This window comes from Pan paniscus, chromosome 21, assembly GCF_029289425.2.
Source record: "Pan paniscus chromosome 21, NHGRI_mPanPan1-v2.0_pri, whole genome shotgun sequence".
Taxonomy (NCBI): Eukaryota; Metazoa; Chordata; class Mammalia; order Primates; family Hominidae; genus Pan; species Pan paniscus.
In genome coordinates, this window is record NC_073270.2 from 6,957,024 (window position 1) to 6,984,846 (window position 27,823).

Below are 27,823 nucleotides of genomic sequence, written 5' to 3' on the forward strand. Positions count from 1 at the left end.
TGATAAGTTTTCTCAGTTCATTCTTTTGTCCCATCTTTAATGCCAAGGATTTAACAGGTTAAGAATGCCCATCATTTTTGGGAGAGAAGGGTGGTTGCTTCTATACAGAACTCCCTGGGGTGGACTTTCACTTACATGCATAGGGTTTGGGGTTTTTTTGTTGTTTTTTGTTTGTTTGTTTGGCTTCAAGTGACTTGTATTTATATTGTATGGCAATTTGAGTGTAGCGTTACATGGAAAGTGCTTAAAGAGGTACGGGGACAAGTGTCTTAAACTCTTATAGGAAGCCCTTAGGATAAAATTTACATTTTATTTTATTTTATATTTTATTTTAATTTATTTTAATTTAATTTAATTTTATTTTATTTTATTATTTTTTATAGATGAATTTTTGCTCTTGTTGCCCAGGCTGGAGTGCAATGACACGATCTTGGCTCACTGCAACCTCCTCCTCCCGGGTTCAAGCGATTCTCCTGCCTCAATCTCCCAAGTAGCTGAGATTACAGGCATGCGCCACCACGCCCAGCTAATTTTTTTTTGTATTTTTTAGTAGAGACGGGGTTTCACCATGTTGGTCAGACTGGTCTCAAACTCCTGACCTCAGGTGATCCACCCATCTCGGCCTCCCAAAGTGCTGGGCTTACAGGCGTGAGCCACTGCGCCTGGCTATTATTTATTTTTTAAATGAAGTAGAATCCTTCTCATTTGGCTGCAGAACGGGTGATAGAACAGAGGTGCTCGTCTGCTTCACTCGCTTTTTCATACTTTACAGACTCTTCCATGGAATGCTTCTCATGATGATAGAGGGAGTCTCCAGTGTATTTCTTGTTCTATTTTCTTTTCTCCCCAGTACTGTCTTTTAGTGTAGGGAAGCCTACTCATTTCCTCCTTGAGAGAGGTTCTTTTATGGAGATGAGTGCTTTTTCTTTGAAAGGGGGTCTTGCGCTGTCTGCCCAGCCTTGAGTGCAGTGGCGCAATCATAGCTCACTGCAGCCTTGACTTCCCAGGCTCAAAATATCCTACCACCTCAGCCCCCCAAGTAGCTGAGAGTACAGGTGCACACCACCATGCTTGGCTGGTTTTTAACTAGCTGGTTTCAAACTCCTGGGCTCAAGTAGTCCTTCTGCCTCAGCCTCCCAAAGTGTTGGGATTGCAGGCATGAACCACTGCATCTGTCCTGAGATGAGTGCCTTTTAATTTTCTAACCTCACAAGGTTTGACAGGTAGGCAAGAAAGGAGCATCGGATAAGGCCCCAGGAAATCTAGGTTCCAGCTTTGGTTCTGTTGTCTGCTGTGACTGCAGGCAAGTCACCTAACTCATTACCCTTTTACCCACGAAGAGGTAGCTTAGTTATTTTCATATTCCATTTTAATGGGCAGTTGGAAAAAAGGCAAATAATTTTGTAACATTTTTGAGTTGCTGTGAGAATTCAAGGTAGTGGTATTTTCTGACACTTGTCATTACTCTCGCTCTTAAGGGCGGCTGTGCAGACAGATGGGTCAGTTAGTGAAGCTGACCCTTTTGTGTGTGCTCACCTGTGAATGCAAGCTTATTGGGCAGGGATAGTGTAGATGAACAGCAAGCATGCTGAGGGTATGTCATGTTATAGTGTGATGGGCTGTGCTTTTGTCTTGAAAGCTTGAAATAGGATCCAGTTGGCACTATTCACTTAGAACTTTTTCTTTTTTTATTTAGGTGAATACAGCAGTCCAGTTAATCTTGGTGGCAGCTTCTTTGGCAGCTCCAGTTTTCAACTATGCTGACAGCATTTATCTTCAGATACTATGGTAAGCTAAATTTAGAATCACTCTCTTAGAATGTCAACAGAATGACTTATGGTGATAGCCCTAGAATGACCTTGTTCTTACAGCATTTGTTGAGCACTGACTGGGTAAAGCTGTGGCTATATTTGGTGATTGATACCATTGTTAAGAAGCTTCCTGCCAAGTTTGAGATGGAGAAGTTAGCTTTCATACCAATTAAAAGGGATAAAAGGTACTGATAATGTGTTAGGGTTTTGGAGGAAGAGATAACTTCGTAGGAAGAAGAGGGACAGTTTCAGGAAGGAAGTGGCATTTGTTGCATGAAGTGGATTCTGTGTAGGAAGAGACTGAGAGGAGACCACTAGGTGAAAGACAGGGCCTAAGCCAAGAGATAGAGTGTAGGAGAGAGGGTAGGGAAGCTGAGTCCAGCCTGTTGAAAAGGGTGTTGTAGGAGGGAAAACTGGAGAGAGGAGTTTGAATTTTATTATACTAATTGCTTATTTATCATCTTAAAAGTGTGTCAGATTCACGCTTTCAGAGTTCAAAATAGTCACATTGACATTGGAGTATTATATTTTGGCACAATTTTAACTAGAATTAAAATTATCTTGCTTGGTACAGTCTGGACCAGAAAGTGGTGGCTAATCACAGTCAGTTAAGCCAGGCAGTCTTTTAAAAAATGACAACTACTCTAAACTTTTTATTTTAATTTAAAATATTTAAGTGTACATTTACCCCAGTTCATCTTATACCTTCTGATATAGGATGAAGGCTTCTTGAGTGTAGGTCCATCAGTCCCCAGTTCATCTTATACCTTCTGATATAGGATGAAGGCTTCTTGAGTGTAGGCCCATCAGTGGGAGTTTCTTCTTTCTCGGATAAACTACATCCATAATACAAACCTCTCTGATCTTCATTTTTTACTTCTTTAAGGTGATGCAAGAACTTAAAACATTTGCAAAGCAGTCTAAGAACTGTTTCGATATTTTCCCTGGTCTTTTCACAATCATCTTGTCTATTTATTTTGACAGTATTTTTTTTCCCCTAGGAACCCATGAAGAGAGAGACAGTATTTTTTTTTTAATCAAGTCACCTTTATTGAGTCTTTCTAAAGCATCCAATGTAGTTTTCAGAAATAGCAATTAAAAAAATTTTTATTTTTATTTTTTTGGAGACAGGGTCTTGCTCTGTCACCCAGCCTGTAGTACAGTGGCATGATCATAGCTCACTGTAACCTTGAATTCCTGGCCTCAAGCGATCCTTCAGCTTCAGCCTCCTGAGTAGCTGGGATTACAGGCATGTGCCACCACACCTGGCTATTTTTTTTTAATTAATTTATTTATTTATTTTCGAGACAGAGTCTCGCTCTGTTGCCCAGGCTGGAGTGCAATGGCCTGATCTCAGCTCACTGCAACCTCTACCACCCGGGTTCAAGCGATTCTCCTGCCTCAGCCTCCTGAGTAGCTGGGATTACAGGTGCCCAGCACCATACCTGGCCAATTTTTGTATTTTTAGTAAAGGCAGGATTTCACCTTGTTGGTCAGGCTGGTCTCGAACTCCTGGCCTCAGTTGATCCACCCGCCTCAGCCTCTCAAAGTGCTGGGATTACAGGTGTGAGCCACCGTGCCCAGCCACTAATTTTTTGTATTATTATTTTTTGTAGAAACAGGGTCTCACTATGTTGCCCAGGCTGGTCTCAAACTCTTGGCCTCAAACAATCCTCCTGCCTTGGCCTGCCAAAGTGGTAGGATTATAGTCATGAGCCACTGCATCCAGCTAGAAATAGCAATTTTTCTAACACATATATTTCATTGGTTTATGTATGAATTTAGAATATCAAAGTGGCATGAACAGGTTCAAGATCCAACAAAAGGGAATCTTGATTCTGCCTCACCTAATAAAAGCAGAAGTGCGTGGGTGCACTAAAAAGTAATCTAGCTGTGGGCATTCGGCATGCCATGGGTGTCAGGTGATGTCATTTCAAGGAGAATCCGGTTAAGGGTAGTTTGGTAAAGAAAGCTGAAATTTATTTAAAATGACTCAGATATCTTTAGAATTCTCAAAAGCTGCAGGAAATAAGAGTCTGGTACCCTGAGCAGCATGGGGCAGTAGAAAGAGCATGTGGGCTTTAGAGTTCAAACCAAGTCAGGCTCAAACATAGTTCTGTGATAAGCCCTGAGCAAGTTATCCGGGTCTTCCATTTCCCCCTTCTGGAGAAGTCCTTTGGAGGATGAGTCCTTCTGGAGGATGAGTCCTTCTGGAGGATGAGTTCGTTGTAAGAATAAAATGAGAATGTAAGACACCTAGAGGATGCCCGAGTAAAAAATGACAGTTGCTAGTCGTAGTAATTTGTAGGGCTCATGATCTAGAATAATTTTGTTTGACGTTACTAATTAAAATGAAGTCTTAAAGAAAAGCAGTGTATTTAGACTCTTGTAGTTAACAAAAATTACACCACAGAGCCCTTTTTACTTTTTAAATTCATTTTTACATTTTAAATTCATTGCATGTATTCATTATGATTCCCGTTGCTACTATTTTTTAGACTTGACAACTACATTTTATTTCTTTTCTTCCATAAAAGGTGTTTTACAGCTTTCACCACAGCTGCATCAGCTTATAGTTACTATCATTATGGCCGGAAGACTGTTCAGGTGATAAAAGACTGATGAAAGTTATCCCTCACTGTTAGTAAGGAAGCAGTATACATCAATGGGAACAGGGCCCATGGAAATGTACAGGAGTTTCCCTATTTTGGTGTTCATCTTGAAAAAGGACTTGTCAGAATCAACTGTGTCATCAAAATTTAAGTAATGTGCATTGAAAATAAGGTTGATCATGGGAATATGCAGAATTTCCAATGTATTTTTAAATACAAATAAAATTGTAATTTAGAATTTTTAATCTTAGGTTTCTTGATTAATTTATAAGAGATCAATTATTGTCAGTCTTTTTTGTATGTTTTTTAAAAACATAGTCCAGAGCATAGGCAGAGTTGACACCTCTCTTTTAAGTGAAATTTGGATTGCTCACAAAGCACTAGGAAATGTCGTGGGGTTCAAATATATATCCTACACAACTGGGCAATACATTTTTGTTTGATTTTTAGGTCTGTGTATACATTAACAGTTCATGTAATTAATACCTGATCATTTGGGATAATGAAAGTGAAGTTAGTTGAAGTAAAGTTATAAAAGAGATTTAAAATGCGGTAAGTTTTTAAGATAATAATCATACAGAAGGTATGAAGTTCATTTTCGGTAGTCTTCCAACCTCTCAGGTGCCTAATAATTTATGTTTGAGGATAACAGGTAACAAAGATAGTCGAGATAGGAGAACATGTCTATTAGTCTTTGCACCTAAAAGGCAGTGAGTTACGTTCCTGCCTTCCACTGTGTTTCTGACATAGCAATGTTTGTTTGATATTGGAACCTGGATTCATATTTTATGTAAATAATATCAAGCTGTATATTTTTCAAAGGTTTTTTAAACTTTGGAGACTCTTTCTTTTGTTAAGCAGTTAAAGGAATAAAAGAGCTGGAAAAAAAATTGTACCTTCAACTCAGGTTGTTCCATATAACAGACGTATTCTCTGCTGTTACGTAAGTTTTCCGATTCACAGAGTCCATTCATGTACATCACTTACACTTAAATTGTAAAAATAATTAGTCTGACCATCTGACTTTAAAAGACTGTTGCTACACGTACATCATGTTTAGGAGAATGTGGGATATGGGGAAGGGGAGAAGAAGACAGTCCAGTGGTGACTAGTTGCTGCTGCTTAACCTATGGCCTATTGCTGCCCATTGTCCCTGGTTTTAATCCAAGCCTATTACGGAATACTGCAGTGAGATTATCCATTCTCAGCGTGTTGAGCTGCATTAAATTAGAATGGGAGGCTGTAAGTAAAACTCATGCCTCTTGGCCAGGCATTCTGCACCAGCGTGTCCCTCTGTGGCTTGCTGGTCCTGGTTGTTCTCAGACTGGCAGCTGAGCTGCGCTTGGCTTGGAGCATACTGAAGCCTGCAGCCAGGGACACCGCCATTGAATCAGATGGAGGGGGTTGAAAAAGCAGAGAAGGGGGCATGTGGCTGGCTATTCTTGCTCTCTGGAGAACAGCTTCATTGTTAGGAGTAGTTAGGCTGCAGGTGGACTTCCCACTGCTGAACCACCCAAGAGGCACACTGAGTGAGTCTCTGCATTAGTGACGGGTGAGCCACATAAGAGTAATGTTTAAAAAAGAGAGGACTTGAAGTAGCTATGCGAAAATTTAGAACTTTGCACTTTGTTACGCTTATTTATGGTTTAGTGTTGATGCCATTTGGAGTGACCTATGGGTTGGACCCATAATCTTTTTATTATTAAGGTCTCAATCTGGGTCTGGTTAATAAACATTTTCCACTTCATCCCTTAGGAAAATGGTCCAAGTCTCCTCAGGCTTTTGGATACTGAATTGTTATAAAACACATCAATTCTGCCAGTTTATAAAACACTGGAATTGTATTAGACATGTCTGAGTATGTACTTGTTTATAGACTCAAAACGTGATGAAAATTCATTTCAGTGTCTTCACAGAATAGACTTAACCTTGACAGTAAGCTTAAAGCATTAGTGTCATTTAATTACATGTCTGAGGAATTTATACTAACTAGATTTTGGGCTTTTGCAGCAAATTTTAGTTGGGGCCTCATTCCTGAGCCCAAGTGACCCTTTCACCTCAGCTTCCCAAGTAGCTGGGATTACAGGTGCACACCAACTGTGCTTTGCAGTTTTGTGTGTGTGTGTGTGTGTGTGTGTGTGTGTGTGTGTGTATTTTGTTTTTTTTTACAAGCCCACAACATCATAGCTTTGCAGTTTTTAACCAGGAGCTGGTGGAGATCTTTGAAATCATTTAGGCCAATTCTTTTAGTTACATTTATGATGAAACTAGGGATCTACCTTAAAGTTTTGGGAAGCTCTTTCAAAACTTCAGACACCTAGAAATATATATAGTGCAGTTCAGTTTTAGTTTCTGCAGCATGGTTTGGAAACAAAAGATACATGGGATTTAAACTTGATTTGTTTTCTTCTTACAGTAGAAGTAAATGCTCTTGTGGCTTGAATCGCATCTCCCAAGAAAGATACGTTCACGTTCAAACCCCCAGTACTGTACATGTGACCTTATTTGGAAATAGGGTCTTTTTAGATGCAATCAAGATAGAATTAGATCATACTGGATTACAGTGGGCCTTAACCCAATAACTAGTTTTTTTTGTTGTTAAAAAAAAAAAAAAAAGGAAATGTGAACAGAGAGAGAATGCCATGAGATGATGGAGGGATAGATTGGAATGATGTCTGCGAGCTAAGGAATACTGAGGATTGCTGCCAACCATCCGAAGCTGGGAGAGGAGATGGAACAACTCCCTCGGAGCCTCCAAGAGGAACCAACCCCACTGATGCTTTGATTTGGGATTTCCGGCCTGAACTGTAGGAAAATAAATTTCTGTTCTTTTAAGCCAGTTTTACCAGTTTGTGGTAACTTGTTACAGCAGCTGCAGGAAATTAATAAATGCCAATGTTGAAAATTAAAATCTAGAAATATGGCTCTAATTATAATTTCATAGAATCATTTTTTCCTGAGTTTCCCCTGAGTTTGCATAAAAGTGAAAAAGTAGAGGACAGAGTAGATGCCTCCCACATGAAGACAGATTATTAAGGCATTGTTTGATGCAATTAGGGCAGAGAAACACTTGGGCTTCTAGCTAGAGCCTCGGGTTCTCTTTTGCTCATTTCTTCCCTCTAATTAAGAAAAAATATTTCCAAAGTTTATTATGCCTCCTAAAAAATGAATTTATAATTCATTTGTCCATTTAGTCTTAGGTGAAATGCAGTAAACACTAACTTAAAAGGACAGCCTTTCCCTGTGTTTGACAAATGTTCCCAGAAAACTGGTTTTAACTGTAAAGCTGGGAGTACATTTTCTTGTCATGTCCTGAAATGGAACTAATAAACCCAGAAGGCCTTAGGAAGCAACCATTAGCTCTCCCCCTTACCCTAGTTCTCAGGAATTGGAACTGGAAATACACTGGAATTGATTTCTTGAATAACAGAGCTCATTGTGTCTTAGAGCTTGACCATGAAGGAGCTTCCGCTGGAAAGACCTGAGGATGTGATTTCTAACATGATCAAAGAGGCTGGGTTATGCAATTTCTCTGTTTCATCCCTTCCTACTTCCATACACTATTCTACTGGATAGAGGGGCACCGACTGCTGAAAACCCCAAATGAACCAACACACAAGAAGGCCTGGCGGCAGTGGGGAGCGATCTGGCATTGACCATCAGGTTTCTGGGAACAGAGAGTTAAGTAGAAGGAAGGGAGGGCAGTTGTTTCTTGGACCCAGACACTCAGTGTGGCAAGTTCCATGTGTGCTCAAGGCATTCTGGCTTCACGGGAATTAGAAACCCTAGGAGCGGATGGGGTCGTTTTTGACCCGCTTGTGTCTTCCTTTTTGCGCTCAGATCCAGTTCGATTAGACGCGTTATCCCAGAAGCTGGGCTAACTGACGGTCTGGAGCCCCAGCGGGTAATCATCAAAGGCCGGGTTTTTGTAGGCCACCAGGTGCGTGTCGCAGCGCTGCGGGCGTAGCATCCGGCCCCGCCTGCAGAGACATGCGGACAGCACCACGGTGCTGGCGAGCAACAGGCCGCTGGCGGCGCACAGCCCAGAGAGCAGGAGCGCGAAGCTGGGCTTGGTGGTGAAGGCGGCGCACGGGCTCCTCCAGCCCGAAGACCGTGGCTGGCTCAAGCCCGCCCTGTTGGCCGCCAGCACGCACACGCGGTAGGTGGTGCCCGGCGACAGCCCGTACAGAGGGTGCTGCCGGGCCGTGGCGTAAATGACCCCCACCACCGACTGGTTCCCCGCCCAGCCCTCCGCAGAGTAGCGGATCTGGTACCCATGCACTACCGAGTTGGGGGCACACCAGTGGACCAGCGCCGACGTGTCCGTGGTCTCCGTCACCCCCTGCAGCCTGGGCGGGTCTGGGATGGTGTCTTCCCCGCTGAGGCCGGGGCACCGGCACCGCCACCGCCTCTGCAGCTCCGGGCATGGGGTCTGCAGGTGCTTGCAGGGATGGTAATCACAGGGGACGTCCTGGTGAGGCGTTCCCACCTCCTCCTTCCTCCCCTCCTCCTCCTCACTGTAGTCGTCCAGCAGCAAGACTGGAATCTCGCCCTCGGAAGGACTCGGGTTGGAGGCTTGGGGTGTGGCGTGTGTCCTCTGGCCGGGCTGAGGCGAGCTTATGCTGCGGTCCCACGAGGTAGGGAAGGGGCCCAGGAGCTTGCTGGCCAGTGGGGTGGAGGCAGCTGAGATATCAGGCTCAAGGACAAGCCCGGGGGCATGTTCTCCTCGGTGCTGGGTCCTGGTGGTGCTGGCAGCCCTGGGGAAAACGCTGGAGTTGCTGTGACCTGCTACAGAGTTGGTCGTGGAGGGGGCAGTCCCCTCCCGTGCATCGCTGTGCGGCCATGCAGCTACCGTGCGAGAGCCCACGTTAGGGGCCTTGGAGACACTCTGCTGGTCTCCCGCAGGCCGGGTGGCGGGGGCTGCACTGGGCGCGACGGTGGGACCCTGTGCGTAGGTGGAGCGGTTGAAGCAAGGTGGGTGTGAAGCCCGGAGGGTGGTGCTTTGGTCGGACTGGCACACTCCGGGCAGCTGGGAGAGTGACAGGGAGGCTGAGAAGGGGCCGCTGGATCCCGCAGCTGGTGCGCACATAGTGTCTGCTGCCCTGGAGGGGAGGCCAACCAGTTAGAAGACGTCTGGCTTCAGGGACACTTCTGCGCAGAGCTTTGAATCCTCATTGCCGACGTCACCCCCTGCCAAGCCCATCAACGCGTCTCTGCCAGGCACCCCAGGGCACACACGCCGCACACACACGCATCACCTCATTGATTCTGGGGAAACCTTTGGAGGAAGCTCCTGTCCTCACTCCCACTGGGCAAAGAAGCAAACAGAAGTTTAGAAGGAGGAACTAATTGCCCAAGGCACCATAGCTAGCAATGGCAGAGCCTACCCCGGGGCAAGCACTGAGAAGGAGTCCAGATTCTCTGAGTGTCATTTGCCATTTTGTTCTCACCTGTCTGTTTCCTGGCAAGAAAGCACTAGTAATAAAAATCATACTCGGGCCGGTGCGATGGCTCAAGCCTGTAATCTCAGCACTTTGGGAAGCTGAGGCGGGCAGATCACAAGGTCAGGAGGTCAAGACCATCCTGGCTAAGACGGTGAAACCCCCTCCCTACTAAAAATACAAAAATTAGCCGGGCATGGTGGCGGGTGCCTGTAATCCCAGCTACTCAGGAGGCAGAGGCAGGAGAATCACTTGAACCTGGGAGGCAGAGGTTGCAGTGAGCTGAGGTTGCACCACTGCACTCCAGCCTGGGCAACAGAGGGAGACTGTCTCAAAAAAAAAAAAAAAAAAAATACTCATACAAGCTACCATTTCTGAGTGCTTCCCACATGCTAGGCGCTATTCTTCACACTCCAATGTGTCAACTAATTTAGTCTGCACTACTTTTGCAGTAGACTCTATTACCCCATTTTACAGATGAGAAGGTAGAGGCCAAAGTAACTCAGGTGAAATAGCTCAGCTCAAATCAACAGTAGTAAGTAGGCCAGGTACAGTGGCTCATGCCTGGAGACCCAGCACTTTGGGAGGCCCAGGTAGGAGGATCACTTGAGGCCAGGAGTTGGAGACCAGCCTGGTCAACATAGTGAGACCTCGTCTCTACCAAAACAAACAAACAAAAACTTAGCCAGGTATGGTGGCACGTGGCTGTGGTCCCAGCTACTTGGGAGGATGAGGCCGGAGGATTGCTTGAGCCCAGGAGTCTGAGGCTGCAGTGAGCCATGATCATGCCACTGCACTCCAGCTTGGATGACAGAGCAAGACCCTGTCTCTAAAATAAATTAATAAAATAGTAGTAAGTAGGATGAAGCTGGACTCTCTGGCTCCAGAGCCTGTACTCTCAGCTTCATCATTAATACTGTGATGAGACCCTTAACTGCAAAGGGCCCAGGTGCTTCTCTTTGGAGGGAATGTGGGGTTGGGGGGCAGACTGAGCCCTACTTCACAGCTGGGCTTGGGTGGGAGATGAGGAAAGAATCTTGGCCGGGCATGGTGGTTCATGCCTGTAATCCCAACTCTTTGGGAGGCCCAGATGGGAGGATCACTTGAGTCCAGGAGTTTGAGACCAGCCTGGGTAACATGATAAGACTCCATCTCTACAAAAAGATTTAAAAAAAATTAGCCAGGTGTGGTGGCTTGCACCTCTGGTCCCAGCTCCTCTAGAAGCTGAGGTAGGATGATCGCTGAGCCCAGGAGGTTGAGGCTGTAATGAGACATGATTGCACCACTGCACTCCAGCCTGGGCAACAGAGAAAGACCATGTCTCCAAACAAATAAACAGAAAGAATCCTGCAGAATGGTGGTGAGGGGGGGTTGCCTCCCAAGGTATAGTGTTTACTTGGTGGAACTGGTTTCAAAGTGCTCAGGACTGGGGGTGTTCCCAGCCCCCCAGCTCCCACTGTCTCCTGGTGGCCAGCCTAAATGTGGCTCCTCACTGCAAAAACAGCTCCTTCTAGCCAATAGTCTTCATAGGAATTTCCCAGGAGAGCTCTGTAAGCCCACGGGCCTAGGACTGGATAACCCGGGAGCAGGAGTCCGGGCTCCATCTTGAAGACTCAGTAGAACCCAGTGGTTAAGCCAGACTACACTTCCCAGCCTCCCTTGCAGGTAGGTGTGGCTCCTGGCTAATGAATGTGAGTGGAAGTGAGGAGTAACACCTCCCAGCCTGGCTCACTAAAAGCCTCCAGGTCTGCTCCTCCATGCTCTTTGCCCCTTCTGGCTGGCTGGAATGGAGGCAGCTTCCATCACCTGGATCCCTGAGTATGACTACATGGGAAGGGCTGCCCAGCCCAACATGGCTAAAGTGCCAAGCATGGTCACATGAGCAAGACGTAAGCTGGAGAACTTCAGCTCCTGAAGGCTGACCCTCTGCCCTCAGCCATCTGCTTTGTAAATGTGTTACCTGCTTAGGACAGTTCTCTTTGCATCTGTGAGGAGCCAAGACAAGTCACAACTGCAAGTGAGGGGGTTGCCAAAGAGGTTGATCGATAGGACCTGGGAGGAATCCAGGGTCCAAGGAGGGAAGGAACTCAAGTTGCAGCTGAAATACAAACAAAAAAATTAATTAAGTCAGGTTTTTACAATTGTATCAAAGATATTCCCAGAGAAGCATGGTGTCAGAACCATGCCCATGGTATCAGAAGCATTCTGATAGGGGTTGGAGAATACTGCTTTGGGCAAAACTCTTAATGACCTTGAACTTCATTTTTTGTCCTCTGTTGTAAAATGGAGATACCAACCTAACAGGAAATATTATGCTTCATATCAACTGGGTACAATATTCCCATGACTGATCGTTGTATCAAAAAGAATGTGTGTTGGCTGGGCACAGTGGCTCATACCTGTAATCCCAGCACTTTGGGAGGCCAAGGCAGGTGGATTATTTGAGGTTAGGAGTTCGAGACCAGCCTGGCCAACATGGTGAAACTCTGTCTGTACTAAAAATACAAAAATTAGCCGGGAGGTAGTGGTGCACCTGTAATCCCAGTTACTCGGGAGGCTGAGGCAGGAGAATCACTTGAGCCTGGGAGGCAGAGGTTGCGGTGAGCCAAGAGCACACCACTACCCTCCAGGATAGGCAGGAGAGTGAGACCCTGTCTCAAAAAATAAAACAAAACAAAACAAACAACAACAACAAAAACACAAAAAAACAAAAAGAATGCATGATGATAAAAGTGTTTGTAAATGCAAATCTCTACATACAAATAGATATTGTTATTATGGACCAGTGTTATTGCACTGTGGCTGGTGACACTCAACGCCAGTCCTTTGGAAGATGCCTCATTTAAGTGCATCAGTGAACTCTTGCTAAGTAGAGAGTATCCTCCAAACTTAGTAACTTAAAACAATAAATATTTATTCCTTTGCATGATTCTGTGGGTTGGCTCAGTGGTTCTTGTGGTCTGGATTAGCTCAGCTGGGGCCAGATGATCTGGGATGGCCTCATGTGTAAGGCTCAACTGGGTGTGCTGGGACTTCTCTCCATGTGTCTGTCATCACCCAGGAGGCTAGCCTGGGCTTATTCACATGGTAGTGGAGGGATCCCCAATAGCAGGAGAGGGCAGTCCCCAGTGCTCAATTGCTTTCTAGTTTCTGCTTACATCACATTTGCTAATATCCCACTGGCCCCAAGCAAATCACAAGGCCAAGCCCAGCTTCAAGACGTAGAGCAATAGACTCCTTGAAATATGGGGCCTGGTGCAATGGCTCATGCCTGTAATCCTAGCCCTTTGGGAGGCCAAGGTGGGAGGATCATTTGAGGCCAGGAGTTTCAGACTAGCCTGGGCAACATAGCAAGACTCTGTCTCTAGAAAAAAAATTTAACAATTGGCCAGGCATGGTGGAGTACACCTGTGGTCCCAGCTACTTGGGAGGCTGAGATGGGAGGATGGCTTGAGTTAGAGGTTACAGTGAGCCATGATTGTGCCACTGCACTCCAACCTGGGGAGCAGAACTAGGCCTTGACTCTAAACAATTTAAATTTAAAAAAATATATATAGGAGGAGCTGCAATCATGTTGCAAAGAGTTGTGCCTACAGGGATGGGGGGAATTACTGAGGCCATTTTTGCATAGAGTCTACCACACCTAGCAATGGCAGATCTGCTCCTGGCTCCCTTCTCTTTCTCACCCAGAGTCTCACAGAGTGTTTGGCCTTGACTTTCTCGACTCCCTGAGTCTCCTGGACCTCCCAGATTTTGCCTCATTTACATGTACTCAGTGATAATTCATCATGGGCAATGGGAGCTGCATTTTACATTCAAGTCTCTTCTGACCAAAGGCTGGCTTTCCTCAGTCTTCCTGGGAACCTGCCCTTTGCTACTCTGGAGAAGATACTGTTGTTCTGGGAAAGGAAGGACATGTCACCCAGATCTGCTCTATCACTTCTGGCCAGTGGGAAAGTGACAGTCACCCCTGGGACACCAGATTTATGTATGTGCCATTTATATTAAAACTTAAGCCATATGTGCATATACAAGTGTATATATGTATATATGCGTGTATGCTTGTTTTTGCAGATTTTACATAGCTAGAATGGAAATGTTAGAATGAGAGTTCAATCAGTATTTTTGTGTGTGTGTGGAAAGGAAATGCTTTTCTTTTTCCCTGAAGTGGGAAAGGAAGAGGATTACATTTTTTTTTCTTTGAGTAACACCGCTGAGTCCTTTCCTTACATTGTCTCATTAACATCACTATGACAACTTAGTGAGGTAGACAGCATGTTACATGTTCTACATGTAAAGAAAATTATTCTTAGGGGAAAAGGTACAATTCGCTTTGGTGGTTCTTTCTGCCACCCAGTGCCACCTACACGTGATAAAGTCCCACATGCTGAGGAAGGAGAGAGCCTGGCTGGTTCCTGATGCATGTCACATTTGGGTATTCTCTACTTCTGATAGGGCCCTAGTGTGGAAGAAGTCTCCATTTGCTCTCCTAAATAATTTCTATTGGAGAATTGTTAATAGAAATTGCAGATACTTCCATGTCACTTTCCAGTAGTTCCATGTCATTTACAATCATTAAAATGATGAAAGTTATTAGACTTACTGGTAGATTTTGTCACTTAAGGTGTTAAAGAAGCAGACACACATACACACTCACACACACACACACACACACACAGACACACACCACTCTTCTGGTAAGAGTGGACCATGGCTGGGAGCGGTGGCTCACACCTGTAATCCCAGCACTTTGGGAAGCCGAGGCAGGCAGATCACGAGGTTAGGAGATAGAGACCATTCTGGCCAACATGATGAAACCCCGTCTCTACTAAAAATACAAAAAAAAAAAATAGCTGGGTGTGGTGGCGCGTACCTGTAGTCCCAACTACTCAGGAGGCTGAGGCAGGAGAGTCACTTGAACCTGGGAGGTGAAGATTGCAGTGAGCTGAGATAGCGCCACTGCACTCCAGCCTGGTGGCAGAGCAAGACTCCATCTCAAAAAAAAAAAAAAAGAGTGGACCCACAGGCGTCAGGAGACTGTCAAAAGGGCCCATCATATAAATGAAAATATGACCTCCCTGGTCTAAAATGGGGCCTGTGAAGATGGAAACATCTGTCAGAAGGCAGTAAGGAAGATGGGAGACGAAGAGGACTTGATCTAGAGTTGCCCTAAAGGGTCAAAGGGAAGGGGGCTGGCACAGGGGCTGTTGGGGATGGAAACGAAACGAGTCCTGGGGACTTGACTCCTGCAATGACTCTTCCACCCCTTTCACCTGGCTCCCTTGGGAATGAATGTCGCTGATGTCCCACATTTTGCCAAATCCCGTGGTCACCCCATTCTCAGCTGACTAGGGCTCCTGATGGTTTTGCCAACCACTCCCTCCCTCCTTAAGCACTCTCTTCTCTTGACCTCCAGGACATCACATTCTCCTGGTTTTTCTGCTACTCCACTGGTCACACCTTCTTGATCTCCTTTCCTGGTTCTTCTTCATCCCGATGTTAAAAGTTGGGGTTCTTCAAGGCTCAGTTCTGGGCCCTCATCTCTCTGTACTGTCTCTCTGGTGATCTCATGAATTTCTTTGGCTTCAAATATCATCTTTATACTCCCAAATTTATACCTCTGGCTCAGACTCTCCTCCTCCAAGCTTCAGTCTGATGCAGCATTGTGTTTAAGGTATCAGATGTGGAGCCAAACTGCCTGGGCTCAAATTCTGATTCTGCTATTTACTAGCTATGTGAACTGGGGAAATGTATTTAACGTCTCTGTGTCTCAGTTTTTTCACCTGCGAAATGGGAATAATGACTGAATCCTCCCTATCTGGATTGCTGCAAGAGTAAATACTTCAATATATGCTTAGAACTATGCCTGGCACAGTACAAGAGGTTCGTGTTATTATTACTGAACATTTCCCCTGGATGCCTCATAGATCTTTACTATCCAGCAGGCAATTAGATACGTGATTCTGGGGCTCATGAGAAGGCCTTGGCTGGAGATACTCAACTAAGCATCCTCAGCACAGAGATGGAGGAGGACGCATTAGGCTTTAGGGAAGGGGATGGTGCTGGAGTAGTGCATAGGGTGACAAATGACCTGCAAGACAGTTATAAGTGGAAATAGGCAAGGACATTAAGAAGGCCTAGCCAGGAAGGCTGGAGAAGCACCAGGGCAACATCTGGGGGCCAAAGAGACAGAGAACGTCAAGAGGGAGGAAATAAACAATAGGCTCCACAGACGTAAGTGTCCACTGACTTGGCAGCTGATGTGGGTGGTCAGATTGCAGTGAATTGACAAGTAGAGGGATGAGAGGAAGTGGTCATCACTTCTCAACCTGGGACGCTTGCTCTTCTTGGGCCTGGATGGCCTTTCTCTTCTGACATTCACCCGGTGAGCTTGGACTTGCCTTTTGAGATATGGACCAATTATGCTGTTCCTGAAGAAGCCTCTCTGATCCAGTCTGATGGATCATTACCCCCACCTGTCTTATAACACAGCACATGGCGTGTGTCTCTGCTATGGATCACGATGTGTTATGATAAATGGCAGATATCTGCTACCTATACTGAACTGTGAGCTCCCTGAAAGCAGTGGCCACGTTGTCAACGTCACCATCACCAAAGTCATCATGACCATCAATATCATTATCTTTATTAATATCACCACCACTATCACATCACCATTGCCACTGTCAGTGTTCTCACCACCACTATTTTTTTGTTTTGTTTTGATTTTGAGACAGAGTTTCATTCTTGTTGCCCAGGCTGGAGTGCAATGGCGCAATCTCAGCTCACTGCAACCTCCACTTCCCAGGATCAAGCAATTCTCCTGCCTCAGCTTCCCAAGTAGCTGGGACTACAGGCACATGCCACCATGCCCAGCTAATTTTGTATTTCTTTTAGTAGAGATGGGGTTTCACCATGTTGGCCAGGCTGGTCTCGAACTCCTGACCTCAGGTCATCCACCCACCTCAGCCTCCCAAAGTGCTGGGATTACAGGCATGAGCCATCATGCCTGGCCTCACCACCACTATTATATCATACAATCATCACTATCCTCAGCATTATAATTAGCACCAACACCCTTCATCATCACCATCACCATCACTGACATCAATCAGCATCAACACCATCATCATCACTGTCATCACCCTCAGCATCTCCATTATAACCACCACCATCATCTTCACTAATTTTAGAGGACAAATACCATATGCCAGGCACTGAGCTAAGTGCTCTACATAAACCATATACTTTTTTTCTCATGAAAAGCCCCAAAGCAAACTTTTATTGTCATAGCTCTGTCTTACAGATAAAGAAACTACTTGATATTTGTATCCTGGCACTTTACACAGTTCTTGGGTTTTTATCGAGCTCAAAGGAGTCTGAGCCAGAGATACAAAGCATTTCTCCTCACAACATCGTGTGCTCAATAGCTATTTATTGAATAAAGGACAGAATGAGTGAATGGTTCTGCCTTTGCTTTGAAAAGTTGTTCATCCTTTTAGAAGAATAATTCCATCTTTAGTGACTGCATTGTGTAAAAGAGGACTAACAGGGCCTGCCCATAGACTTCCAAGGGATTTTCTAACAATATCAATACTTTCATCCCTAGACCCACTCAAATTCTGGAAGGGACTGAACTTGCATGACATGTGGGGAAGAAAGCAGATCCAGACAGAGAGGAGACCTGAGGTCCTCCTCACCTCTTCCCACTGTAAATTTCTAAGACTGGGCTTAAAATAAACTTTAAAGGCATAGGAGTTTGGCGTTCTAATGCTACTCTGAACTGGACTGAGTTGCAAGGCTAGGTGGCTGGGTGGACTATCTGGGACCTACCCAAGATATCACCCAAAGGGTGGGGGAAAACAAAGCCCCAGAGAGGATTTGGAAGAGTATTGGGAGAAAAATTAAGGTCTGGTTTGTTCTATAAAATTCAACATAGCGTAATGGGCAAAAAATCAGTCATGTGATGAAGATGTGCCTCAGAAGCACTTACTTCTGGAACAGAAGGACCTGTAGATGTGGAGTATCTTGAAAGATGTGTGTGGCGACAGAAGCAAGTGCTGGGGAGTCCTGACAGTCCAGCTGCTGCAGGTTGGGGGTCATCTTGAAAATGTCCCCCTCCAGGGTCGTCAGCCGAGGCATCTTCCTCAGGTAGAGGGATGTGAGCTTCGGCAGGTCTCTGATCCACCCTGACTCAACTGAAACACAGAAGGGAAACTGCCAACTACTCCAGAACGCACAAACCCAGGAGGCCAGCACGGCATGAAGGAAGAACGAGAGTGGCAAGGTGAATGGTGAAGGTCATCGCTGAGCACGGGCACAGTTAGCAGCTCTGGGAATCTCAGAATTGTGGTCATTTCAGCTGGAAGGGTGCTCAGGGACAAGCAGTCCTTCCTTTCTTCCAATCTGAGTCGGCCAAGGCCAGAGAGGGGATTGATCGGCCCAAGGCTACATAGCTGGAAAGCGGCAGAGACAAGGCTTGAACCCAGGACACTGTCTCCAAGTCTGTTGCTGCTCCACCTTCTCATTAAAGTCCACACAGAAAATAACCAGACTTTGCTCTGATGTCTGTCAAGTGTGGGGAACTTCTGCGGAACGTAATTAAGGAGGCGAGGGGCCCCCAGAAACCTAATTTTGTGGCTCTCCTAATACATGGAGAACGTGCCCCTTCCCCTCGGTATTCCCCATTCTAGCTGTTTTTTCTCTTTGTCTTTGATGAAACAGGTGGTTGTAGACACGTGAAGTGTTTTTTAAAAAATAGTAAAACCGACCTTGTGAATCAAAGAACCCCAAGAACAGGAGACCGGTTATCCTCACCACTCTCCTGTGGCTTGAGTGATTAAACATTCACAGAAACTATTTTGCCCAACCAGGTAGAAAAATCAGTGAATTCATCCTGGAAGCCTCAGTCACTTCAGCTAACTGCATGTTTGCGGCTCAGTTTTTCCATTCATCAGCCCCAAAGCATGCACTCACTTCCCCATTCCACAAGCACTTATCTAGCCATGCTGGGAAGCAGAACAGAGTGGTTAAAGTTTTGGGCTCTGGACCCAGAATGCCTGGGTTCAGATTTGCTTAATGTGTGACCAAGTTTCGCCTTTCTGTGCTAGGGTTCCCTCATATGTAAAAAGGAGATGGTAACAGTTCCTATCTCTTAGGATTCAAGAAAGTGACTCCTGTGTGGCGCTTCAAACTGGGCCCGCTTGCTCGAAAAATGTAGCTGGTGTCCTTTTGAACCCTCCTACGAGCTGGGCACCCGGGTCACCCCTCGAGGAAGAACGCAGCCCTGCCCCCCGGAGCGCACGCGCAGCCTGGCTCTGCGCCCAGGCCGGCTGAAAACGCGGGGCGCCCGGACTCACCCCGTTCAAGGAACGTGCCGCTGAGATCCAGGACTTCGAGCGTGACCAGGGGCGCGCCATCCTCTCCAGCGAACGCCGCCTCGGCGATGCCCCCGTGGGCTCCGCGACCCAGCGCGGTGCAGGAGAGGTTGAGGAGCTGCAGCGCGGGGAAGCAGGCGAAGGCCCGGGGCTGCAGCGCCCGCAGCGGATTCCCGGCGAGCGCCAGGGCGCGGAGGCTGCTCAGCGCGGGCCCGGCGCACGGCGGCAGAGCGGCCAGCTGGTTGTAGCTGAGGTCCAGGGTGTGCAGCCCCGCCGGCCCACCCGGGCCCCAGCGCAGCGCGGCGATGCGGTTGTGGCGCAGGGTCAGCACCTGCAGCTGCTCCAGGTGGCCGAGCTCGGAAGTGCTCAGGGCGCGCAGCAGGTTGTGGCTGGCGTCGAGGCTGCGCAGTGTGCGCGGTAGGCAGCCGGGCAGGCGCTCCAGGTTGCGGTTCGCCAGGGACAAGGCCGTCGCATCCGCGGCGGGCAGCCCCTCGCAGGGCGAGTCGGTGGCGTTGCTGCCACTGCTCCCCCAGGGGCCCTGCTGAGTGACCCGGAAGAGCGGGACCTTCTCCTGGGGAGGGTCTGCCCAGCTGGGGCGCAGCACCGTCAGCAGCAGCAGCGGTAGGGTTTGCCGCATGGCGTCTGGGGAGAGAACAGCAGGACGCCCATCAAGTCCACAGGAACCCCCGCACAAAGAGTCAGATGCGCGTCCCAACCCCACCTCCAGGGCTCTGAGGAGGAGCACAGGCGCTGGATGTTCCCTGCAGGGCGGGGAGACGTTCCCAGAGTCGCCTAGTGTGCAGTGACCTCTCCCCTGTCTGCTTTTGCCCTGTCGTCTCCCCTAGGAGCACTGTGGTACCCCCTGCTCTTCCTCCCTTCAAGGATGCCTTTTCCTCTTCTTGTGAGAGAGAGGCCTTCTTCATCTGTCCAATCTGGGCCTGAATCTCTCAATAACTCCCTCCGTTTATGTACCCCCATCCTGTGAGCTTCTACAGGAAAGGGATGTCCCCTTTATTGCTGCAAACTCTCCCCAGGAAAACAGTCACTGCTCCATAAACGTGAATGCCCTCACGAGGCTAGAAACATGAGGAAGATTTTGTCCGTTCAACAACTCTCAGTTACCCCGCTTTTCCCCATTAGAACTGGCCAGCCACAGGGGAATCCTAGTTTGCCTAAAATAAGTCCTGGAGTCCATTTCTTGGGAGCATGCTCAGGGTTGCCTTCAGCAGAAGAACAAAGCCCTGTGAACCCTGGAGTCAAACATTTGCTGGTCCCATGTGGGTTCCAACAAAAGCCAGATCCCCCAGTATTAGCCCTGCCCAGGAGGGATGGCTGGGAGCTGCTAGTTGTGGGATTTCTGGACTACCTAGGGTTGCACAGGTCAGCTAGGAGATCAAGCAGAGGAAGATCCGGCAGCCATGGGCTAGCTTGGGAGTGGCAAAGATACCGTTAACCAGGCCCTGGCCATGAGGTCACTGCTCCATATCCCTCATCACTGCAGATGTGTATTCCTGCCCCAGCTCTCTGTGCTGACCAGTAGATCTCCGAGTCACCACCCAGGCTCCAGGGGAAGGGTCTCTCTATTACTAGCTGGGGATGAAGGCAGTGAGAAAGATCCTGGAACCTGAAGCCAGGAGCGTGTGCACCCAGCAGTGTGTCATGCTTACCTGGAAGTGGTCCTTTTGGAGTGTGGCTCCTCTGGATGCACCTCTGAAGTTCTCAGTTTTGTTTTATAGATTCTAGGGACCACTGATTTGGACAGCAACTCAGCTACGAACTCCAGAGGGAGGCCTGTCTCCCAGCTGCCTCTCTCCCACAACCCCCATCCACTGAGAGGGCCTGAGATACTCCAGTCTTTCCCATTGCTCCTCCTTTCCCATCAAGACGCTGTTGTCTTTAGCCAACACCCTCATTGCTCAGCTCCCTCCTCTCCCGCTAGGGCCTGCCCCTGGCCCTTTCCAGGCCTGGCACCTCCTCCTAGCCCTCCCCATCTTTACCTCTCGGAACACTACCTTTCCCAGGCTGGAGAAATGAAAGGAGTAGCGGTGAGGGCTAGTGGAGTGCAGTGAGGCAGAGCAGCGCTGTCACCACTTAGGAATTTGATCCTTCCTGCCAGGTGGCTCCCATTTTCTGGGATGGCTGGAAGCCAATTCTCCCAAAGGAGGGAAGGCATCCGAGTCTAGAGGAAGCTTGCAGGGATTTCCAGGAAAGAGTGGCAGGAGAGAGGATCCTCAGAAGGGTCTGGGGCAGAGCAGGCTCAAACCAGACCCAAGAGGCCCGGAGGAGAGTTTGTTTGGTGGCTCTGGGACCCCGCTCAGTCACAGTGTGGACGTTTGTCTCTCGTAAGGAGTGAGAATAAACAGAGGACAGAAATGCAGAAAGAACATTCCCGCTGCATGCCTGGGAGGATGGGTCCTGATTACCAGCCCCAGGTCTCCCGAAGATGTGATGCTTGAGTGAGCTTTGTTTAGAGACCTTTTTTTTTTTTTTAGTTTTTAAATAAAAATATTCATTTTTATTTTACACCTATTGATATGGTTTGGCTGTGTCTCCGCCAAAATCTCAACTTGAATTGTATCTCCCAGAATTCCTGTGTGTTGTGGGAGGGACCCAGAGGAAGGCAATTGAATCATGGGGGCCAGTCTTTCCCGTGCTGTTCTCCTGATAGTGAATAAGTCTCACAAGATCTGATGAGTTTATCAGGGGTTTCCGCTTTTGCTTCTTCCTCATTGTCTTTCGCTGCCGCCATGTAAGAAGAGTCTTTTGCCTCCCGTCATGATTCTGAGGGCTCCCCGACTACATAGAACTGTAAGTCCAATTAAACCTCTTTTTCTTCCCAGTTTCAGGTATGTCTTTGTCAGCAGCATGAAAAGAGACTAACACACCTATATATAATAAATGTTCACTTATTATACTCTATGTTGTAGTCATAATGAAAGGAAATACTAAATAACAAAATGTTTAGAAGTGATTATCTCTAGATGGTGGGATGACGGGATTTAGGTGGCTTTATTTTCTTTCTTTTTTTTTTTTTTTTTTTTTTTTGTTTAGAGCAGACAGCACCTCTCTCCCCCAGAGTCCCAAGGCAGAGCTCGGTCATTTCCTCTGAGGGCCTTTGATCTGCATCCTTCCCCAATCCCGCCTAGCCCCATCTGAGAGTTCGTCAGGGTTAATGAGCCGCAGCTTTGCGTGACAGCCACTGAGACCAGAACTTTCCTCCTGTCAGTCCTTATCTGGACAGCCCTGAGGAACTCCAGGATACCTCAGAAACTGGCCTATTAGGGTTGATTGGTTAATTGGAAATTCCCGAGGATCTCCATTGAGGCCTTCTCCACCCACAGCCTGAAGATCTTTCCAGTCTCAGTGCCAGCTAGGACCCTGCTGCTCACAAGCATTGCTCCTCTGCCCGAGCGGGGCAGGAGAGGCCGCTCTGTGCTCCCCAGCCTGGGGCTCATGCAGTCACCTCCCAGGGAGCCCGGGCCCAGGCCCCAGAGTTATAAACACATGCCATGGAGACATAGGAGGCCAGGTGGGAAGAAGTCAGAGAGTTAGAGGTGGGGTCAGCACGTAGACCAGTGGGCAGCCTGCTTCCTCTTTGCCTTTGCACGGAGAGCTCCACGCCCAAAAATTAAAACATTAAGCCAGGCATGGTGGCTTATGCCTGTAATCCCAGCATGTTGGGAGGCTGAGGCAGGAAGGCAGGAGTTCAAGACAGGCCTGGGCAACATAGCAAGACCTCGTCTCTATCAAACAAACAAACAAAAAGAATTAGAACATCATGTTTCCCTCAGAGTTAAACCAGCCAGGTCCACCCATGTAAGGCGACTGACCATGCTGAGGCCAGCAGGGGTTTGGGGAGTCCAGGCAGGGCTTTCCCAGATGAGAGGGAGCCAAATCCATGGAAACACGCCTGGACTGAACAGAGACCCTGAGGAGGAAGGAAGCTGGTTCACTGCGGAGGCCTATAAAACAGGACCTTGGGGAGCCATGTCAGGGTGCTACTCCTCTGTGCACCAGTAGGCGAGGGTTCTGGAGTGGCCCTGGCTGAGGAATCCCCCTGGAGGCATCATCCTGTGGTTGCCTGAAGCCCCAGGCCCTCTGAGCCAACTTCTTGCCACTGCTGCTTGCTGGCCAGTTTGCCAGTGGTGGCAAGGGCCTGGCCTGGCCAGGCTGACCTGAGGTTGGCCCTCTGGACTGTCCTGTTTCCCTGGTCATACCCAGCCCTAGTACACACATTCTTGGCAGGCTGCCCCGTGCGGCTTCTGAGCTGGGGAGGCTGATGGCAGACCGTACATGGCAGGGTTTGCTTATCCGTCTTTCTGGGGCAGTCGGTTGGCCTTGCCCCAGTGGGTAGTACACTCTGCTTAGCTTCATCATCTCCTTTTTAAAAACTGAGCAGTTACTATAGTCAGAGCCTAATGCCATATGCATAGTCTCATCTAATCCTCCCCAGGTACTTACTATCATATTACAGACGAAGAAACTGAGGCTCGCAAAGGTTTTTGCGCTCTAGATTCTGGAGCACATATGGAGTGAGCTATGTGATTTAACCACGTCTTTTTTTTTTTTTTTTTTTTTTTTCGAGACAGAGTCTCCCTCTGTTACCCAGGCTGGAGTGCAGTGGTGCAGCTGTGGCTCACTGCAACCTCCACCTCCCAGGTTCAAGCGATTCTCATGCCTCAGCCTCCCAAGTAGCTGGGATTACAGGCATGCGCCATCACGCCCGGCTAATTTTTAGGGGCTATTTTTACTAGAGACGGGGTTTTGCTATGTCGACCAGGCTGATCTTGAACTCCTGGCCTCAAGTGATCCACCCGCCTTGGCCTCCCAAAGTGCTGGGATTACAGGCATGAGCCACTGCGCCTGGCCAAACCACTGTCTTACATTGCCTTCCATAGACCTCAGCATCTGATACTATAATATGCCCTTAAGCACAAGAGAATCTTCTCCAAATACTTAGACCCAAATTGTGTGAGAAGCCAAGACACTGGGAAATTTCCTTCCATAGTTGAGCCGCTCATTCTCAAAATACACAGGGCTGACTTCTTGGGTCACTGTGGGCCCAAGACTGAGGAGGATGACTGGGTAGGGCCTACCAGGCACCTCTCAGGGAGGCTCAGCCCTCTTTTCCAGCCTTTTCTCCTCTTCTAGCACTTCTTGGAGGTCAGGACAAGAGGACTAAAGTGTTTGTCCTCTCCAGAGAAGAATGCTAAGGTCTTGCAACACAATCCTGGAACCAACAAATATGCGTCCTTCAAATGCCACGCCAAGTGCTGTGCCATGCTTGCCCTCCATGGTTTTACTGTAGCTGTTCCTCTGCCTGGATGCCCCCCATTTTATTGCCTTAGTCTCTATTTCAGCTAATTTTTTTTTATAACTAGCGTGGGCCCTCTTGAAAGGAGACCCTGAAATACACACCTAGGTGCCATACCCATAATTTATTTGGGAGGCGATCTCAAGGAGTGCGGAGATGGAATAAGGAAGTGAGACAGGGAAGGAAAGGCACTGATGATGTGTTGATGAGCAGAGACTGCCGTGGACAACTGGGGCTCCATCTTGCTGGGGGCCTCATCTTGCTGGGGGCCTCTGTAAGACTGTGTAGAGCATACCTCAGGATTGTTCCATTAAGTGGCAAGGAAGAGGGGATATCTATCTGCCAGCTTCTGCTTTTTGTTGGTTTGAGGGTTCTTCTGTGGCTTTAACTTCCGGGCACATAGATCAAGCAACTCCACGGAGGGCTAAGGGGATAGGGTAGGCACTGACAGCACCTGCTATAGCATCCTTCAAGATTTCACCCAAGCAGATGCCCCCAGGCGAATTAAGTGCCTTCCTTGGTATTCTTTCCTAGGTAACATTGGCTACCTGTCATCAAGCAGATTGATGTGGCTCATTCTGTAGTTTAGGACTAAACTTCCTGATAACAGAGCTGCATGGTTTATTTCCTAGCCCTAGTGCCTGGGGTGGCGTCTGGCACACAGGAGAAATGTTCTGACAAATGAATGGGAAAAGGTATGACGGTGTACATGGAGGATCATGGTGTTCTTCACAATTCCCAGGAGTGGATGGGGCAGGACTCAAAACAGTAAAAATCAAATTCAAGTTCCTGAAATTCACAGCTCAAGTCCTCCAGCATCCCAGCATTGAGAAGGGCTAAGATGAGAGTTGAGACGGAGGAGTGAGCAAAAGTGGAGGTAGAAAACTGAGTCCCAGAAAACCTTCCAATTCAGATTCCCCACATTCTTAGGATCTTTGAGAGAAAAAATCTGTTGGAAGATTACAAGGTTAGACAGTAAAACTATAGCAGCAGGGGGAAAAAAGAGCCAGTAGTTATATACTTGGCCACACTTTTATGGATTTAGATAAAAATCAGAGTCATGGATCTTTGGCCTTAGAAAGAACTTTAGAAGTTGTCTGGTCCCATCCCTCCTTGTCGATTTTAGGAGAAAACTGAGCCCCAGAGAGAGAAATTGGCTTGTCTGAGGTCACACAGTGTTGAGTTCCTAATTACCCAGTGAAAAGCAAAGGCGATCTAATTCTCACTGTTCCACTCTGGCTCTGGGTTTATTTGCACAGCTAACCAGGTCTCGCCTGCCCTGATATTAGCAATGTGAGTCTTTCCCTGAAGGTATGGCTAAGTAAACACACCTGGCAAGCATCGAGCCACAGAGCAGTTTCAGGGGCTCTGACTCCAGCTGTTCCCATTTACCCCCAGAACTCCAGGAATAATTACTCCCAATACAGACTGCCCCAGAGACCCAGAATTGGTATCTTCTAAGTGAGTCCTGTCCAGCTCTCTTTACAACTCTTGCAGCCTGCAATGGGGTGATGAGGGCTGGCCCAGGTGACAGGTGACTGCTCGGCCAGCTGCCCCTGTCCTGCTCTCCAGATGCCAGTCAGCTACGCTGAGGGGTCTTCCCCAAAACATGGGAGTCAGAATGTACACGCCTGAAGATTACATTCTTCTCTGACACCAGAGATAAGCCAGAAGAATGGGAGGGTGATTGTGGGAGGAGACGGTACCAGGTTGTCAAGTCTCCGGGAAGAGCCAGCTCTCCCAAAATGGAATGTAGAAAAGAGGCTTCCAAGTGGTAGAAACCAAGATATCTGAGTGGGTTCACTGACGTGGCTGCCCTGCCTGTGAGGAAATGATCTGGAGGAAATAAAGTAGTAATGGGTTGAGACGCATGTTTATTTTCTTTTTGAAGTGTCACTCACCAAGTCAGATTTCAGCATGAGGATTGATAGAATGCTTAGAATTTTAGAAGATACCATTTGAGATCCTTTTAAAATCCATAGTGGAAAAGATTCAAACAGAAATGTGAGTTCAGACTCTAACCTGCCACTTTATTTTGCATGTGACTTTAGGAAGTGGGATGGGACAGTGGATAGGAAAATTTACAAATTATATTCTGGAATTTACCACAGCCAGAGGCAGCATACTAGGGGAAAAGGACCTTAACTGGGACACAAGACGCTGAATTCTCATTCCGACACCGCTACCATCTTTCTGGGTACAGTGTCTGTGTTCTTAAGCTTCTGTCTATCTCTTATTTTTCATCTGTAAAGTAAATGAATTGGCTTAGCAGTTCAGCGCATGTATCTTGAGACCATGCTAGTGTACGACCCAGGTGCTCAGTATATAACACGGGGGCTCAGAGATGAACAAGGCTTGGACCCTTCCCTCAAGCAGTTCCCAGCCTAGAAGGGATGGAAGACAGAAAAAAATCATGCACAGTGTGAGCACACAGCACATCACAAAAAGTTGAACTGTGAGCTCTGTTCATCCAGAAATTATGTCTAACTTGTTCACTGCTGCATCTGAGTATCTGGCAGCAACTGCACACCATAGATGCTTAAGAGAGATTTACTGGGCTGGGCGCGGTGGCTCACACCTGTAATCCTAGCACTTTGGGAGGCCGAGGCGGGTAGATCACCTGAGGTCAGGAGTTGGAGATGAGCCTGGCCAGCATGGTGAAACCTCATCTCTACTAAAATACAAAAAATTGACTGGGTGTGGTGGCACTCACCTGTAATCCCATCAACTCAGGAGGCTGAGGCAGGAGAATCGCTTGAACCCAGGAGGTGGAGGTTGCAGTGAGCTGAGATTGCACCGTTGCACTCCAGCTGGATAACAAGAGCAAAACTCTGTCTCACAAAAAAAAAAAAAAAAAGAGAGAGAGAGACAGATTTACTGAATGAATGAGTGTGACTGTGCCCTCTCCTTCTCCTGTTTCTGATCAGTTACATTTCCTTATTTGGAATTTTCTTCAGAAGAGCAGTCGGGGTTTGTCTGTGCATTTATTTAGATTTCTAATATGTTAACGAAAATTCTTTCAAAAATAGAAGTGCTTGACAAACAAAGCAATGATTTGGGATCTTGTGGAGCTCGAGTGTTATTTATTCCCCATTGCTATAGAAACATGCAGATGCATTGTGGATGTGCAGTAACATTTTGTTGAATGAAAAAATGCATGCTGTTCAATAAGTATAGGAGCATATGCTCAACATCATTATTTACCACTGAAATGCAAATTTAAGTCATAATGAGATACTATAGTACACCCACCAGAATGGCCAAAATT

At 47.3% G+C, this 27,823-nt stretch overlaps 2 protein-coding genes across 5 annotated transcripts in view; one reads left to right on the forward strand and one right to left on the reverse strand.

Moving 5' to 3' along the window:
- Window positions 1-7,258, forward strand: part of CRLS1 (cardiolipin synthase 1) — a 33,915-nt gene extending 26,657 nt beyond the window's left edge. For 2 of the 3 annotated variants that reach the window (XM_034947484.3, XM_034947486.3), the window contains 2 exons: window positions 1,697-1,788; window positions 4,349-4,668. In XM_034947484.3, the coding sequence (XP_034803375.1) occupies window positions 1,697-1,788; window positions 4,349-4,433 (177 nt within the window). In that variant the 3' untranslated portion in view covers window positions 4,434-4,668. Of the gene's footprint in view, window positions 1-1,696; window positions 1,789-4,348; window positions 4,669-7,040 lie in introns of those variants that run through there. The other variant, XM_034947485.3, reaches the window with a different exon arrangement.
- A 132-nt stretch (window positions 7,259-7,390) lies between these two features.
- LRRN4 (leucine rich repeat neuronal 4) lies at window positions 7,391-21,561 on the reverse strand. 2 transcript variants are annotated; one of them, XM_057300906.2, is made up of 5 exons: window positions 20,909-21,561; window positions 19,224-19,883; window positions 17,858-18,062; window positions 11,825-11,962; window positions 7,391-9,525 (listed from the first exon to the last, which is right to left on the reverse strand). In XM_057300906.2, exons 2-5 carry the CDS (start codon window positions 19,876-19,878, stop codon window positions 8,301-8,303), a joined length of 2,223 nt encoding a protein of 740 aa, XP_057156889.1. In that variant the 5' UTR covers window positions 19,879-19,883; window positions 20,909-21,561; the 3' UTR covers window positions 7,391-8,300. The 2 variants fall into 2 exon arrangements, with proteins under 2 accessions (XP_057156889.1, XP_034803370.1); XM_034947479.3 differs by lacking the exon at window positions 20,909-21,561 and having other exon boundaries at window positions 19,224-19,898.
- Window positions 21,562-27,823: the final 6,262 nt, after the last annotated feature.